Source organism: Garra rufa, chromosome 14, assembly GCF_049309525.1.
Source record: "Garra rufa chromosome 14, GarRuf1.0, whole genome shotgun sequence".
Taxonomy (NCBI): domain Eukaryota; kingdom Metazoa; phylum Chordata; class Actinopteri; order Cypriniformes; family Cyprinidae; genus Garra; species Garra rufa.
The window spans coordinates 13,120,245-13,135,789 of record NC_133374.1 but is presented as its reverse complement, the minus strand read 5'-3'; the positions used below and the strand labels follow the sequence as shown (position 1 = coordinate 13,135,789).

At 32.4% G+C, this 15,545-nt stretch overlaps 1 protein-coding gene across 2 annotated transcripts in view; it reads right to left on the bottom strand.

Annotated features, from left to right (window-relative positions):
- The window catches only part of nbeab (neurobeachin b), a 401,639-nt gene that overhangs the window by 229,282 nt on the left and 156,812 nt on the right, over window positions 1–15,545 (bottom strand). Inside the window, exons 31-33 of one of the 2 annotated variants that reach the window (XM_073817485.1) lie at window positions 7,610–7,764; window positions 4,498–4,509; window positions 4,082–4,196 (exon numbers count right to left, since the gene is read on the bottom strand). In XM_073817485.1, the coding sequence (XP_073673586.1) occupies window positions 4,082–4,196; window positions 4,498–4,509; window positions 7,610–7,764 (282 nt within the window). Of the gene's footprint in view, window positions 1–4,081; window positions 4,200–4,497; window positions 4,510–7,609; window positions 7,765–15,545 lie in introns of both variants that reach the window. The other variant, XM_073817484.1, reaches the window with a different exon arrangement.

Genomic DNA, 15,545 nt, shown 5'->3' with positions numbered 1-15,545 from the left:
GGAAACAAGACAAAGAATCTAAGTAAGAAAAGCATTTTTTTGCTGTGAATTCAAAGGGCTCTACACGATCCCTGCTGAGGAATAAGGGTATGTATACTGTTTAGCCACAAATGCTCAACCTCACATATTATGTTTGTAGGCAGACGTACCAACTCAGTGTTCACAAAGCGAAGATGAAAAAAGAAAATCAAACACCCTTTAAAAAAAGGTAAAACAACAAAGTCAAAAGATTTCAAAGTTGGAGGAGAAAATGAGATGACTATTCATCCACCGTTTTTTACCCTACCCTACCTTTTTCAACCGAAGTACACAGACAAAGAAGTAACCATGCTTGACTTTTTCATTTTGATTGCACAATGCGTTTAGACGTGCACGTGCATCACAGAGCTTTTTTGGTTGTTTTTTTAAGAAAACGACCAATCGTTTTATTAGACAAGACTCTTATTCTTTAGCTGGGATTGTGTAGAGCCTATTGAAGCTGCATTGAAACTGCAATTTGGACCTTCAACACGTTGGCAACCACTGAAGTCCACTATATAGAGAAAAATCCTGAAATGTTTTCCTCAAAAATTTTAATTTCTTTTCAACTGAAGAAAGAAAGACATCTTGGATGACATTGGGGTGAATAAAATTGAAAAAAAAAAAAAAAAAAATTCAATACTTTTTAAGGATTAGATAACATATAAGTAGCTACCAGTACAAGAATATTTACTACACTAGCATTAAAAAATATATTGCGCAAAGCCAGTATTTTGAGGCTTGGGTACCATAATAACACCTCAACACTGAGATACTGAGCATAACTCCTAGGGATTTTGTTGTATAAGCATGCAAATTTCCTCGGGTTTGCTTGTCTTGGTTGCAAATCTGATGATTATTAGATGGTAAGCTTTGAAAATACGGCGTGCTTCTTGCGAAAAATTCAACACTAAAGGATATTGTGTGTCATGAAAATAAGTGTGGAAAATAAGTGGGAAAAAAAAATCAAGAAAAACTAATGAGACACAGGCAGCGACAGCGGAACCCATCTCTTGTCTCTGGGAGTGCGGGTTAGGCATCACAGCCTCTGCATCCAGACAGTTTCATCATTGACTTCACACTCCCAGTAAGTGCTGTCGGTTACCGCTGCCATGGCAACTGATTTGCGATTCCTGGCGCGGCAGAGGAGCCACAAAGAGTGTGCATATATGTGTGTGTGAGGTGTAGAGGCCCCCGGAGAGCACGAGAGAGAGCCGTACGCACACACACGCGTTTTCTCCTGTGTAGTCAGACGGTGGCGTGTCTGTGAGATGTCTGTCACAAAGCATTAGACGAGGTGAAAGGATGGAGCCAAGGTCAGCACGGTTTCCACACACTCCCCAAAACACCTACGCGCACTGATTTCTCTGCATTAGCGCTCGCGTAGCCGCCTCTGACAGCTCAAACACCCGCGGTGGGCAGTGAGAGAGAGGACAGGCGATATGTAAGGTGTGGGGTGGCTTGTTTGGCGCAACCACAACAATATAAAAAAGTAAAATGATTGTCGCCTATTGCCCTAAACAAAGGAAAGACACAATGTCTGTGAACATGAAACAACAAGGCTGAGTTCTGACCCCCTCTTGTGGCAGTGATAATAAAAACTCACAACTAGCATGGCTGGGTGAACAAACACAAACGCATCTGATGAGGTGCTGACAGAGGAAATACTTCCCACTCAGTGGCTCAAATAAAGCAATACGCCATTTAAGGGTGTGTTTTAGTATATTAAATAACACACTGATTTCTAAAGGCTCATGTGACACTGAAGACTGGAGTAATGATGCTGAAAACTCAGCTTTGTCATTATAGGAATAAATAATATTACATTTCAATAAATAAATGCAGCCTTTAAAAACATGTATTTTTTTAAACAAATAATCACTGTAATGATTGCAAATTATTGGTATTTTTTTTAAATGGTGGCTACGGTGTTATAATACAGTACACTAACATTTAATAAATAATTAATGCATTATTAATATTTAACAATTAATCTGCCAGGAAATATGGACTTCGGTGTAGGTAGATGTCGTATTTAATTTTATGTGAATGCAAATGAAGCTGTGAGGGACTGACATGCAAGTGCTAATGAGTTGCACTGTTGTGTAGCTTTGTGTAAATTATTCAGTCGCTGAATTATGCAAAAAAACATCTTTCCAGTGCAAACTAAATTAGATTTTGTTTTTTGAAAATTAGGTGGTAACACTATACAATAAGGTTCCATTTGTTCACATTATTTAACTACATTAGTTAGAAATGAAAAATACTTCTAAAGCATTTATTTATCTTAGTTAATGCTGATTGTAGAATTTACTAATACATTATTAAAATGAAAAGTTGTTATGTTAATTAATGGACTTTTTAAATAGTTTTATTAACTAATGTTATCAAAGATTAATAAACACTAACAAATGTACAGTTCATTGTTAGTTCATGCTGGTTCATGTATTAAATATAGTTAACGAACGGCACCTTATTGTAAAGTGTTACCAATTAGGTTAAGATTTGAGGCTAATTTAGAAAAAAAAAATAGGGATAAAACACCAATTATATTCATGTTATGGCTGGTAAAATAATAATAAAAATTCGATATACACTGCTGTTTAAAAGTTTGGGATCAGTGAGATTTTTTAAAAAAGTAAAAAAAAGTATTTTCTGTTCATCAAGGCTGCATTTACTTGATCAAAAATACAAAAAAAAACAGTAATACTATAAAATATTATTACAATTTAAAATAATGCTTTTCTATTTTGATGTATTTTAAAATATAATTTATTCCTGTGATGCAAAGCTGAATTTAATCAGCCATTACTCCGTTCTTCAGTGTCACATGATCCTTCAGAAATCATTCTAATATGCTGATTTATTACTCAATGTTGGAAACAGTTGTACTGCTTAATATTTTTTGGAAGCTGTGATTCTTTTTTCAGCATTCTTTGATGAATAACAAGTTAAAAAGAACAGCATTCATTTAAAATAGAATTCTTTTCTAACAATATAAGTCTTTGCTATCACTTTTTGTTAATCAAATGAACACATCCTTGGTGAATAAAAGTATTCATTTCTTTCAAAAAACAAAGAATAAAAATGTACTGACAACAGACTTTTAACACTGAAATAACATTTCACAATATTACTGTTTTTGTCTGTATTTTTGATCAAATAAATGCAGCACAAGTAACATTAAAACAATTACTGATCCCAAATGTTTTAACAGCAGTGTATAAATTAGTAGTATTATAAAGATTAACTTTAAGTGATCTTCAGATGATGCTTTTAATGTTTTTGATGTTTCAAAAAAGATCACTGAAGACTGAAATATTGGCTAGTGACTATTTAGTTTCTATTAGTTTCTATTAGAATAGAAAACATTTTACAGTATTGCTGTTTTACTGCATTTTTGATCAAATAAATGCAGCCTGGGTGCGCATTATTTTAAGGTTTCCTTATTAAAATGGAATTATACATTTAAGTACTGAGTAATATTAACTACACATACTTACGATATGGTTAGGGTTTGACTTAAGGTTATTTGCATGTAATTATGCATAATTAATTGTTATTATAATAGTAAATACATGTAACATGTAACAAGGATACCTTAAAATAAAGTGTTACCAAATAAAAATAACAGGTATATTTGTAGCAATAACCAACAATACATTGTATCGATTTTTTTGCCAAACATCATTAGGATATCAAGTAAAGATCATGTTCCATGAAAATATTTTGTAAATTTCCTACCGTAAATATATCAAAAACTAACTTTCTCAATATTTTGATTTTTTTTGCACCCTCAGATTGCAAATTTCAGATTTTCAAATAATTGTTTCTCGACCACATATTGTCCTATCCTAACAAACCATACATCAATGTGAAAAAAATGGACCCTTATGACTGGTTCTGTGGTCCAGGGTCACATATGGTGTGATATTTCACAACAGCTTCAAAAGCAGCTTATCCATTCATCTACCCATCCCATTTAAAAAAAAAAACATCAAGCTGAATCTCTATCCCTCTGTCTGTCTTAGACCTCAACACACATCTTGGGACTCTGATTCACCTCATGTTCTCCATGGTGTCCTCGGGCATGGGGGCCACAGTCTGAACCGCAGGCAGATTCTTGCTGGTGGCTCCATTCACAAAGCTGGAGGAAGACGAACTAGACGCATCTGTGGCTCCTGAGAGACAACAAGAGAGAAATCACAGGTTAGAAAAACTGACTAAACTAAGACTAAATGAAGCTTTGGGTGACTTTAGGGGGGAAAATATAAATAAATTATATTTTTCTAAATAAATAAATATCTTTCTCACACATCTTAAACATTAAAAACAACTCACAGTGCAGTTTTTCACTTTACATCCCCACCAATTGTCAACTAAATCTTGAACTGCACTAAAATCAAATTCTCCTTCTGGTTTTTCATCAGGTAACAACATAACTACAGAGGCAGAAGCTTTGAGAAACATCCCCATTACTTTCGCCTCCCCCTGAGAAAGTGAAGCACCATCTTACATTCCTCTTATTTCTCTCCCTGTCAAAGCCACAGTGTCCACAGCGTCCTGTGCAGCAGGGAGCTTCTGATAGATACATCACAGCAATGGACTGTCATCCTTTGAAACCACAAGCTGTCACGGGACATCTGAGGATGGGAAATCTATTACGCAGCCATCAATCGCCGTGTCAGAGATGAGTGTCCACCCATAAGCAAATACACCAAGATGAGGGGAAACGTCAAGAGGGACATTCTGATGGATTTCGCTGAAAGCGCAGCTTGGCCTGATTCAACCTCAATCCAAATCAATGTCCCTTGTGCATTCTAAGCAGATCTCAATGAGGGATATGATGGACAATGGGAAGTAAAAGCCTCTGTTCTGTTCTCAAAATATAGTGTGCATTTTTTAAAAGTCTGGGGTCAGTATTTATTTATGTTTTAAGTAATTAATACTTTTATTTACACATTAAACTGATCAAAAGTGATAATAAAGGTTTTTATAATGTTTCAAAAGATTTATATTTCAAATAAATGCTGTTATTCTGAACTTTCTATTCATCAAAGAATATTAAAAATATTAAACAACACAACAATTTTCAACACTGATAATAATAAGAAATGTTTTAATTGAGCAGCAAATCAACATATTAGAATGATTTCTAAAGGATCATGTTACTGACGACTACTAAAAAAATTCAGCTTTGCGTCACAGGAATAAATACATTTTAAAATATACAGTTAAAGGACAAAAGTTTACATACACCTTGAAGAATTTGCAAAATGCGAATTATTTGACCAAGATAAGAGGGCTCATACAAAATGCTTTTTTTTTTTATTATAAGGCTCAAATGCTCATTGATGCTTCAGAAATGCATTAAGTGAAAATGCAATGCAACAATGCATTAAGAGCCAGGAAGGTGAAAACTTTTTGAATTTGATGATCAGGGTAAATTTAACTTAATTTAAGTATCTTCTGGAGCTCCTGAAGGGCAGTACTAAATGAAAAAAAAAGAAGATATTTAGGCAAAATAAGAAAAATGTACACATTCTGTTCAAAAGTTTTCACCCCTGGCTCTTAATGCATCAAAAAAAAAAATTATAATAATTTGTGGGATCTGAAGGATCTTTCTGAAAAACAGTGGGCAGTTTAACTGAACAACTATCACTAAACAACAACAATATAAAAAAAGGCAGCAACACAGTATTAAGAATCAAGTGTATGTAAACTTTTGAACTGGTTCATTTTTATAAATTCATCTATTATTTTCTCTTGTGGACTATACGTACGTCTTTTATGTGAAATATCTTATTCAGGTCAGTACTAAATAATTTTATTTTATTATAAAATTATAATATTATTTAATTTATTTTGGTGAAATAATTAACATTTTAGAGATTCTGCAAAGTGCATGTAAACTTTTGACCTTCTGACTTTTGAGCTGTATTCAAATAGAAATAACTTTATTTTAAACTGTAATAATATTTCCCAATATTACTGTTATTTTGTTAAATGGATGCTACAAAAAGATATATATGATATATTATGAAAATAATATATATAAAAAAATCTTCTGAATTCCAGTGGAGAGACTTCTGTGGTTATTAAAAAAAAGTTTTTTTGTTGTTATTTAAATCTGTAATATTAAATGTATAGATCACATCATTACATCAGTGTCTTTTTTATTATTACTGTAAATTCACTGTATTAAATTTTGCAGTACATAGAATATATACACTGCCTGTCAAAAGTTCGGGATCAGTAAGATTTTTAATGCTTTTGTAAAGGAGACTTTTCTGCTTATTAAGGCTGCATTTATTTTATTAAAAATACAGTTAAAAACTGTAATATTGTGAAATGTTAATGCAATTTATATTTATCTATTTTATATTTGATATATCTATTTTAATGTACTTTAAAGCATAATTTATTCCTGTGATGCAAAGCTAAATTTTTAGCATCATTACTCCAGTATTCAGTGACACATGATCCTCTAAAAATCATACTAATATGCTGATTTATTATCAATGTCGGAAATTTAGAAAACTAAATAGAAAACTTTTGCAACAATAAACACCTTGTTCAAAGTTTGGGGTCAGTACATTTTTCTTTCTTTCTCTCTATAAATGAAATTAATACTTTTATTGCGTGGATGTGTTAAATTGATCAAAACTGATAGTAAAGTCTTATATTGTTAGAAACGATTTCTATTTTGAATAAATGCTGTTCCTTTTAACTTCTTACTCATCAAAGAAAAAAGGTATCACAGGTTATCACAATGTTTCCAACACTGAAAATAAAATATGTACAAGTGTGTGTGGAAGTATTTTGAAATCAAATCAAAAAGGGTCCACTTTTACCCCGAGGGCTCCCTAAGCCTTACTAAACGTAAAATCTCAAAAAGTATTTTCACAAGTTGGTAAAATCAGTTCTTCAAAGCTCAGGTACCCAAAATTGGCCTTCAATTTTCAATAAATTCAAAACAATGAAATAAACAAATGGAGAGAATGACTATTACAGATATTTTCAATCAATCCCACCGAATCAAATATTGTTTTCAGACCTGAATGTCCTGCCTAGAGCCATAAAACCATACACACTTTCACACAATAAGGTATATAAAACAGCTCTAGTCTCAAGAGCAATATCTATAGTTTTCATAGCGTGCAGCCTGAGGGGGACGCTTGAAATGAAACTCCCTTATAGTCTCCATCTGGCCTCATAACAACCTCGAAATTTCATATAGATCCTATCTCCATGCTTTCTCTGTAGTCAGAAAGCAATACATAGTGAGGAGGGCCCTCTAGTGGACAAACCTCTGAATGCCTTTAAATCTAATTTCCTCAGTATGAATTATTTTAGGAATGACATCTTTAATTATTCTAGGAATAGCAGAAGAGAGCATGCATTTTAGTGGAAATTCACTTAAGCACTTGCATGTTCAAATTAACATCTCATTAACGACAAAGAAAGCGGTTGTGACCATTATATCTACTTTTAGGGAGAAAGTCTATTCTTATAAAGTTAGCATAGTTAACAGCATTCCAGAAAAGGTTAGGTTAGGTACCAAGACATGATAAGTCAAAGCAATGCTCACCTGTAGTGTTGATCATGCTCTTCGGTGTAGCAGACGAAGCAGCAGCGAAGATGTTCAGGGTGCTAGCAGAGGTCAGGGCGCTGCTGGAGCCAGAACTGCCCACTGTGTTCACCGTCAGGCCTGAGAGAGGCTTCTTGGCCTGTACCACCACACTCCTGCGAGAGGGAGGAAAAGAAAGTGTACACACAGTTTACTAAGTGCACCTTGGATTTGATGCAGCTGGCACACTGTTCCTGTAACCTGGCCAGAACAATGTGTAAACATTTAACCAATCAGCTAGAAGTTTACCAAACACTTCCCGGAAGGGACTGGAAGTGACCCACGAAAGCTTCCTGATTCTGCATAAGCGAAAAGAAACAAATCTAACAAAGCAAAATCAAACATTTCACCTGCAATAATAAATACACATGATTGCTTGTAAAATCAGTTGATTAAGCTGCTAGGGAGATTGACGGCTGTTTTTCACAGTCTAGTCAGGCTGGATGAAAGTGGAATAGATTGAATGGTCGCAGTGGCAAGGGAAAGACCAGCAGGCAAAGTAAACATCCTGCTCTCCTGCCGGCCCGTGCTTGCCTTGCGACTGTACAGATTGAGAGCTCAGGACAAACAAACAGTAAAATCAAAAGCAGTGACTGCTGGGTTTTGGGTATGTTTCTCTTTTCTGCTGTTTGTCCACTGCCGTGCCTCGACATAATGTCAAACTCGGAGCAAAATTCATCAGGAGATACTTTCCAGGTGCGTTGCAAAAATTTACTGTTGCTATAGCAGTGCAGTTTTGAGGTTCTCACCTTAGAAAACCTTATGGGTTGTTCCTACAATACAGTACATTTTCACCTCCCTTATTATATCTTACTATAATAGATTAAATATTAGTATTAAATATGATTAAATTACAAAAATATTAAATAAGAAATGTTATATATTACTTAGTTATTTTTATATATAAATATTATTTAACTTCAATCACTAGTTAAATAATAACTTTGTCACATATATCTATCTATCTATCTGAGACATTTCTGAGGAGGCAAAGAAGGCAATGCTGCCTAAAAATTTTGGATGAGTAAAGAATTCGTAGTATAAAAATACAACAACGTCAATATTATAAAATATAACATTGAAAAGTGTATAAAACACTCGTTATTCTAAAGAAACATTGTCCAACAGCGACACCAGCAGGTAAAGTTACTTCGTGAGTCCTGATTGTATCCGAAATCGCCCCCTATATCCTATTCACTATTCCCTACATTAGTCCACGCATACGTCCTCTTTTACCCGGACATGTCTATGAGCTCCTTTTTGGCTATAAAATTATGTCCAGGGGGATTTTGTAAAATATCATAAAATGTCCGGGTTTTTTACCTCATTTCACTGACCGTCATTAATTCAACACTTTAAATGCAGCCACTGCCCACCGGCATTATTCTGAGGTACCTGTCTGATGACGTGAAAGACCCAATTGTCAAAACAAAACAAACGAGGAGCTGCGCTGCAAGAGCTGTGTCACTCATAGATATATATACATAGATACCGCATTGGACCGCTCCAAGCACGTAGATGCGTCCGCCATTTTGGAACGGTCCACTTGACGTCATTCACCATACTGTAGGTTCGCAGACCAACGGCTGTGCAGGACTGTGGCTTTTCGAATTTTCAGTGATTACTATGAGATCTATGGGTGAATGACGTCAAGTAGACCGCAGTGAAATGGCGGATGGCTTACGTATAACGGCCCATAGAAACAGTCGCTAATGAGGCATCTATGTATATATATCTATGGTGTCACTAACATGCCGAAACGCAAATGTAGTTTCACAGATGAATTGAAAAAAAATTAAAAAATTTACAAGGCAATTCTTATTTAAGCATTTTATGTATTATTTATTTATGTTTGTATTAGGCCTGTATTAAGAAAAGACTAAGGCTGATGATACACTGGGCAACTTTTTGAGCAATGTTGCCGGGCAACTTTGGCAAATGTTGCCGTCAATGGGCAACCAGGTGAGATACAGGGCCCACGATTGATCTAAATTATCCAGATAGAAATCTGTTACCCATTTTCAATGGCAAAGTGCCCAAATAATATTGCAACAAAAAAAAGTTGCCCGATAAAATTGCTCAAAAAGTTGGCCCGTGTATCATCAGCATAAGAGAGATGATATTTTTACAGGGCAATAAGGTTTTGATATAAGATTCAGTTCAAACAGAAAGAGAATTTAAATAAATGTGTGATTTCTAAAAGCGCTTTGTCATTATTGAGCACTTGGGCACTTTTGCTGAATGGGGGGGGGGGGGTGTTGTCCTCTTTTTGGATTCTCAGATTATGGTCACCCTAACTAACATGCTGAAACGCAAATGTAGTTTCACAGACGAATTGCAAAGAGAAGAAAAGAAAAGACGAAAGAGTGAATAAAAACAAGGAGTGAATAAAACAAGTGAGTGAATTCGGACACTGAGTGCACCGGAAGGACTGCCGCTTTTGCATAGTTTTCTTGCTGTTTAATAATCATTTAAAACGGGCAGTTCCAGTATTAAAGGATTAATTTTTAACTCTGTCACTGGAATTACATATAAACCCTACTTAAACAATTTAATAAGCAATATACAACGAATTTGTACGTGTTGTAAGCTATTACGCCGTGGACCAGCTTGTTGTAAAATTAACGGAAGGATGATTCAGCTGCGGGCGCCATCTTCTGGCGAGACGCGGGAATTCAATCGGCGCGCGACTCTCACCGTGCATTATGGGTTATCTCCAGAAATTGAGTGTACATCGGTTGTACACTCGTTTTTGCGGTGCATTGTGGGATTGAATGAGTGCACTCGAGAACGTCCACTATGGTTTTCTAACACCACTTAAAATGGCTGTCCTCATTAGGGGATACAGCCCTTGTATCTCTGGCCTTGTCTGAGTCCACTGAGTTTAGGCCCAATATGATTGGATATGACTGGTTATGTTTGGCTGTGATTGGTTCATGAATCCCGCCTTTAGTTTTTCGTGAGCCGTTTCCGCGTTCGCAAATCAGTCCTTGTAATGCCGTTAATGGGACGACTAACTTAAGTAAACAGTAAGTAAACAACTCACATACTTAAATATAACCATGTTGTTACGTCAAAATAAGACTTAACAAGCATGAAAACATGATTTGTGGGAGTTTTAGTCGATAATCAGCTTGGTGAAATATAAAGTAAATTTCTGTCTGTGACCAATATTTATAGTGCTTTGATGACTGATGATCCGAAAAATTCAACAAATAAGTTTGCTAAAACTAAACTATTAAAAAGAATAGCTGAACATAAGTTCGCAAATCTATCTATCTATCTATCTATCTGAGTATCAGTTTGTTCCTATTAAATTCATATAAACTTGCAAGAGATAGTTCCTCAGTGACTTTATCTTCCAGGAAGTGACATTTCTGTAGAAAAATGAGAATGGATCTGATGATAAATACTGTTACACATTACATTTTGTGATATTAGGGTGATTAAAGTAAAATGAAATACAAATAAAGTAGAATAAAGTAAAACTAAATAAAATAAAATGTCTTTACTCTCACTTTTGTCCAATGTAATGCATACTTGCTGAAAAAAAGTCTAAAATTATTTAAATAAAATAAAAATAAATAATTTAGAATAAAAATAAATAAATAAAACCAAAGTAAAATAAAATAAAAAATAAAGTAAAAATAAAAATAAATAAAAATAATAAAAATAAAATATCTATCCATCCACTGATCATCATTTTTTCCAACTTTTTAAATAAAAATAAAATAATACAATAAAATAAAAATAAAGTAAATTAAAATAAAATGTCTTTACTGTCACTTTTGTCCAAAAAATATTTAAAAAATAAAATAAAATAAAGTTAAAATAAAACAATAAAGTAAAACAAATATAAAAAAAATAAAAAAATAAAAATATCTTATCATCAAAAAATAAAAAAAATAAAAAAAATAAATCATATAAACTTGCAGAAGCCAGTTTCTCAATGACTTTATTTTCCAGGAAGTTCTGTGGGAAAATGACAATGGATCTGATAAATACTGTTATGTTTTGTGATATTAGTGATATTAGGGGGATTAAAGTAAAATTAAATTCAATTAAATTAAACAAATAAAAATAAAGTAGAATAAAATAAAAATAAAGTAAAACAAAGTAAAATCTATTTACTGTCACTTCATTCTAATGCATCCTTGCTGAAAACAACTCTAAAATTATTTAAATAAAATAAAACTAAAGTAAAATAACAAAAATAAAGTAAACTCAAAATGAATAAAATAAAACAAAAAATGAAGTAAAATAAAATAAAAACAAGTAAAACAAACAAAAAATAAAATAAAATAAAATAATCTATCTATCTGATCATCAGTTAAGTTTTTTCCAAATTTCTTTTTTAATATATGAACTTGCAAAAGCCAGTTCCTCGGTGACTTTATCTTCCAGGAAGTGACAATTCTGTGGAAAAATGACAATGGAATAAATAAAGTTATGTTTTGTGATATTAGGGGGATTAAAGTAAAATAAAATAAAATGTCATTATTGTCACTTGTCCAATCTAATGCATCCATGCTAAAAAAATATAAAAAGTAAAAAAAAAAAAAAAAGAAGAATAATAACATATCTATCTGTCTATCTATCTGATCATTCGTTAAGTTTTGTCCAACTTTTTTTTTTAGATATTCATATAAACTTGCAAAAGCCAGTTCCTCAATGTCTTTATCTTCAAAGAAGTGACAATTCTGTGGAGAAACTGCAATGGATCTGATACTGAATACTGTTACGTTTTGTGATATTTGTAATATTAGGAGGATTAAAAAGGATAAAAGTGTAGGATAAAACCAAAAAAATCAAAAGGTGACATTCTTGCCTAAGCAAATTCTTAACGGCTTCTTAATGGCTGTTTATTTCCATCCTTTTCTGTTTTTCTCACCTTACTAATCATTGTAAAATTAATTTAAGTGCTTGAACAAGGCGTGATCATATGTCTGACAGTTTAGAACACATAAGTATAACACTTTTTTCAAAATAAATGTACAGGAAGTTAGGTACGGCCTAACAAGAATGACCCTCCCGTTGCAGGAGGAAATAGGCCACGATCACAATAGCAGCAATCATCTTGGCATCCTTCTGAACACTGTCCAGCTGCAATCTCTGGAAAGCTAATTAAAGAAACAATCTCTAAATATAGCTACTAAACAAATTAAACCATTAAGAAGGGCCTAATATACTAATCAACTTAATTATGCCTTCAAGAAATTATATTCAGCTTTTTTCCCAGCTTATTTTTAGACATAAAAAGAAATCACATGGTTTCCAGAGGCAACGGTCTAACGAGCTGAAAATAGCGCTGGAGAGACGAGCAGGATCACGAGTTTGCATTAAACTCTTGACCTCGCCGATAATCTCCTGTATGTCTTCACAGACATTCTGGAGCTTCGCAGATTCACGGAAACCCACCTTGGCCTGATAGCAAAGAGCAGGAGAGGATTAGTTTGATATTACGCACATGACAGAGTCAAGTGTTTTGGAGGATGGAATGATATTTTGTTGGTGTGTACATCGGTCTGGTTTTCTTATCACGACTTGACACGGTTCAAGATGCTGGCCGATACAGAGATCTGCATGTTTTTGGTGATGTAGAGCAGGGCTGGTGCTAATGTCACCTGCTAAACCTCCCGATGCCGCACAATGTGACCTCAGACGCTGTACAGAGAGAGGATGGAGCCATTAGAGCACTTATAGAACAGTCTGGGATACTGCCACTCGTCCCAACGACACGCTCTTTTTAACACGCTGGCGTGACAGGAAGCAAAAACATTCTGTGACACATGCTTCCCCCTTAAGCACTACAAACAGAGAGTAAACTGACCCTTAAAAATCATACATGTGTACCATTGTCTTCATGAGTTATAAGGAGATATTCTTGTAGATGCAAATACATCCATTACCGTTCAAAAATATAGGGTCTGTAAGACTTTTTAAAGTGTTTTGAAAGAAGTCACTTATGCTGACGCAGGCTACATTTATTTGGGAAAATAAAATAAAATAAAGCAGTAATTGTGAAATATTAATACAAATAATTAAAACGTTTTTCTATTTTAATATATTTTAAAATTATTGTTTTATTCCTGTGATGAAAAAACAGCCATTCACTCTTCAGTGTCACATGATCCCTTAGAAATTTTTCTAATATGCTGATTTTATGAATTTTGAAAACCGATGCGCTTAATATTTTTTGTGGAAAACATGAGACATTTTAATCAGGATTCTATGATAATTAGAAAGTTTAAAATAAAATAAAATAGAAATCTATTTGAAATAGACAATTTATAAAACATTAATAAAATAAAATATGTAAAATAATAAAAAATAAAGTAAAATGCCAACTAAAAAACCTTACTGACCCCAAACTTTAAAATAAAAATTAAATTAAATAAAGTCACATTTAATTAAAACAGAATAAAATACAAACGGAAAAAACCTCACTAACCCCAAACGGTCAAATAAAAATTAAATAATATAAAGTTGAAAAAAAATTAAAAATTAAAAAAGTAAAATACAATAAAAAATAAGGTAAAATAAAATAGAAAATAAAGTAAAATATACTGAAAATACATACAAAATAAAATAAAACTTAAAAAACTTTACTGAAATCAAAAATGAATAAAAACAAAATAAAATAATAAAAGTAAAAGAAAATATAAAGTAAAAGAAAATATCAATAAAATAAATAATAAAACAAAACAAAAACATAAAAAACTTACTGACCCCAAACTTTAAAATAAAGATAAGTTAAATTAAATAAGTTAAATAAAATAAAAATAAATTAAATAATGTAAAATAAAATTTAAAATAAAGTGAAATACAATACAATAAGATACAAAATAAAAGTATAAAATAAAGTAAAATATAAATGAAGTAAAATATAATTAAAATGAAATAAAAAAAAAATAAAAAAAAAATATAAAAAACGTACTGACCCCTAACTTTAAAATAAAAAATAAAGTAAAAGAAAAGAAAAATAAAGAAAAATTGAATCAAATTAAATAATGTAAAAGAAAATTTTAAATAAAGTGAAATACAATAAAATAAAAGTAAAATAAAGTAAAACATAAATATAGTAAGATATAATTCAAATTAAATAAAATATAAAAAGACAAAAAAAAAACAAATTTTAAAATAAAACCAAATTAAGTATATATATATATATATATATATACACACACACACACACACACACTTGATAATATATTTTAATTCATGGAAAATAGCAGCCAGAATATGCTCCAAAAATAACTTGTAAACCACGGCAGACAAAATAGTGTGGAACTACATCAATAAATAAAAGTAAACAGTCACTTTTGTATTTCATTTTTTAGTGGAAACAACATTAAAAATCACTTTATATGAATAATTACTACTATTAATTGAATTAATAATGAATAATAATAAATGAAACATATCAGTGATATGTGTAACATGGACATTCTAATACTACTGTAGAGCCTACACAGAATTAAGAGTCAAATATGAATCCTGAACCTCAGTTTGCAACACTTCAGAGCATGAAGATCTGTGAAGCAGTGCTTTTCTACAGTACTTATTACTCATAACATGTCGGCTTCTAGCAGGTATTTGACAGGTCGAGTTGATAGTATTAGACTGATAAACAAGCTTCTAATAAAATATGAACACTCCTCATGAATTATTCACTGGCTGGGAGCTTGTGAATGATGTATGAATTATCCTCCGCATATTTTATTAATAGGATTTTTTAAATTGACTTACTTTGAATAAAGCACAGATTAATCTCGGGTAGACTATGAATAATGCAAATAGTTTGTATGTTTTATTTGAAATGGCTATTAGGATTACAAACAGTCTCAGCGCATAAATGAACAATAATAATAATTATATGAGTTGGTCATATATAATG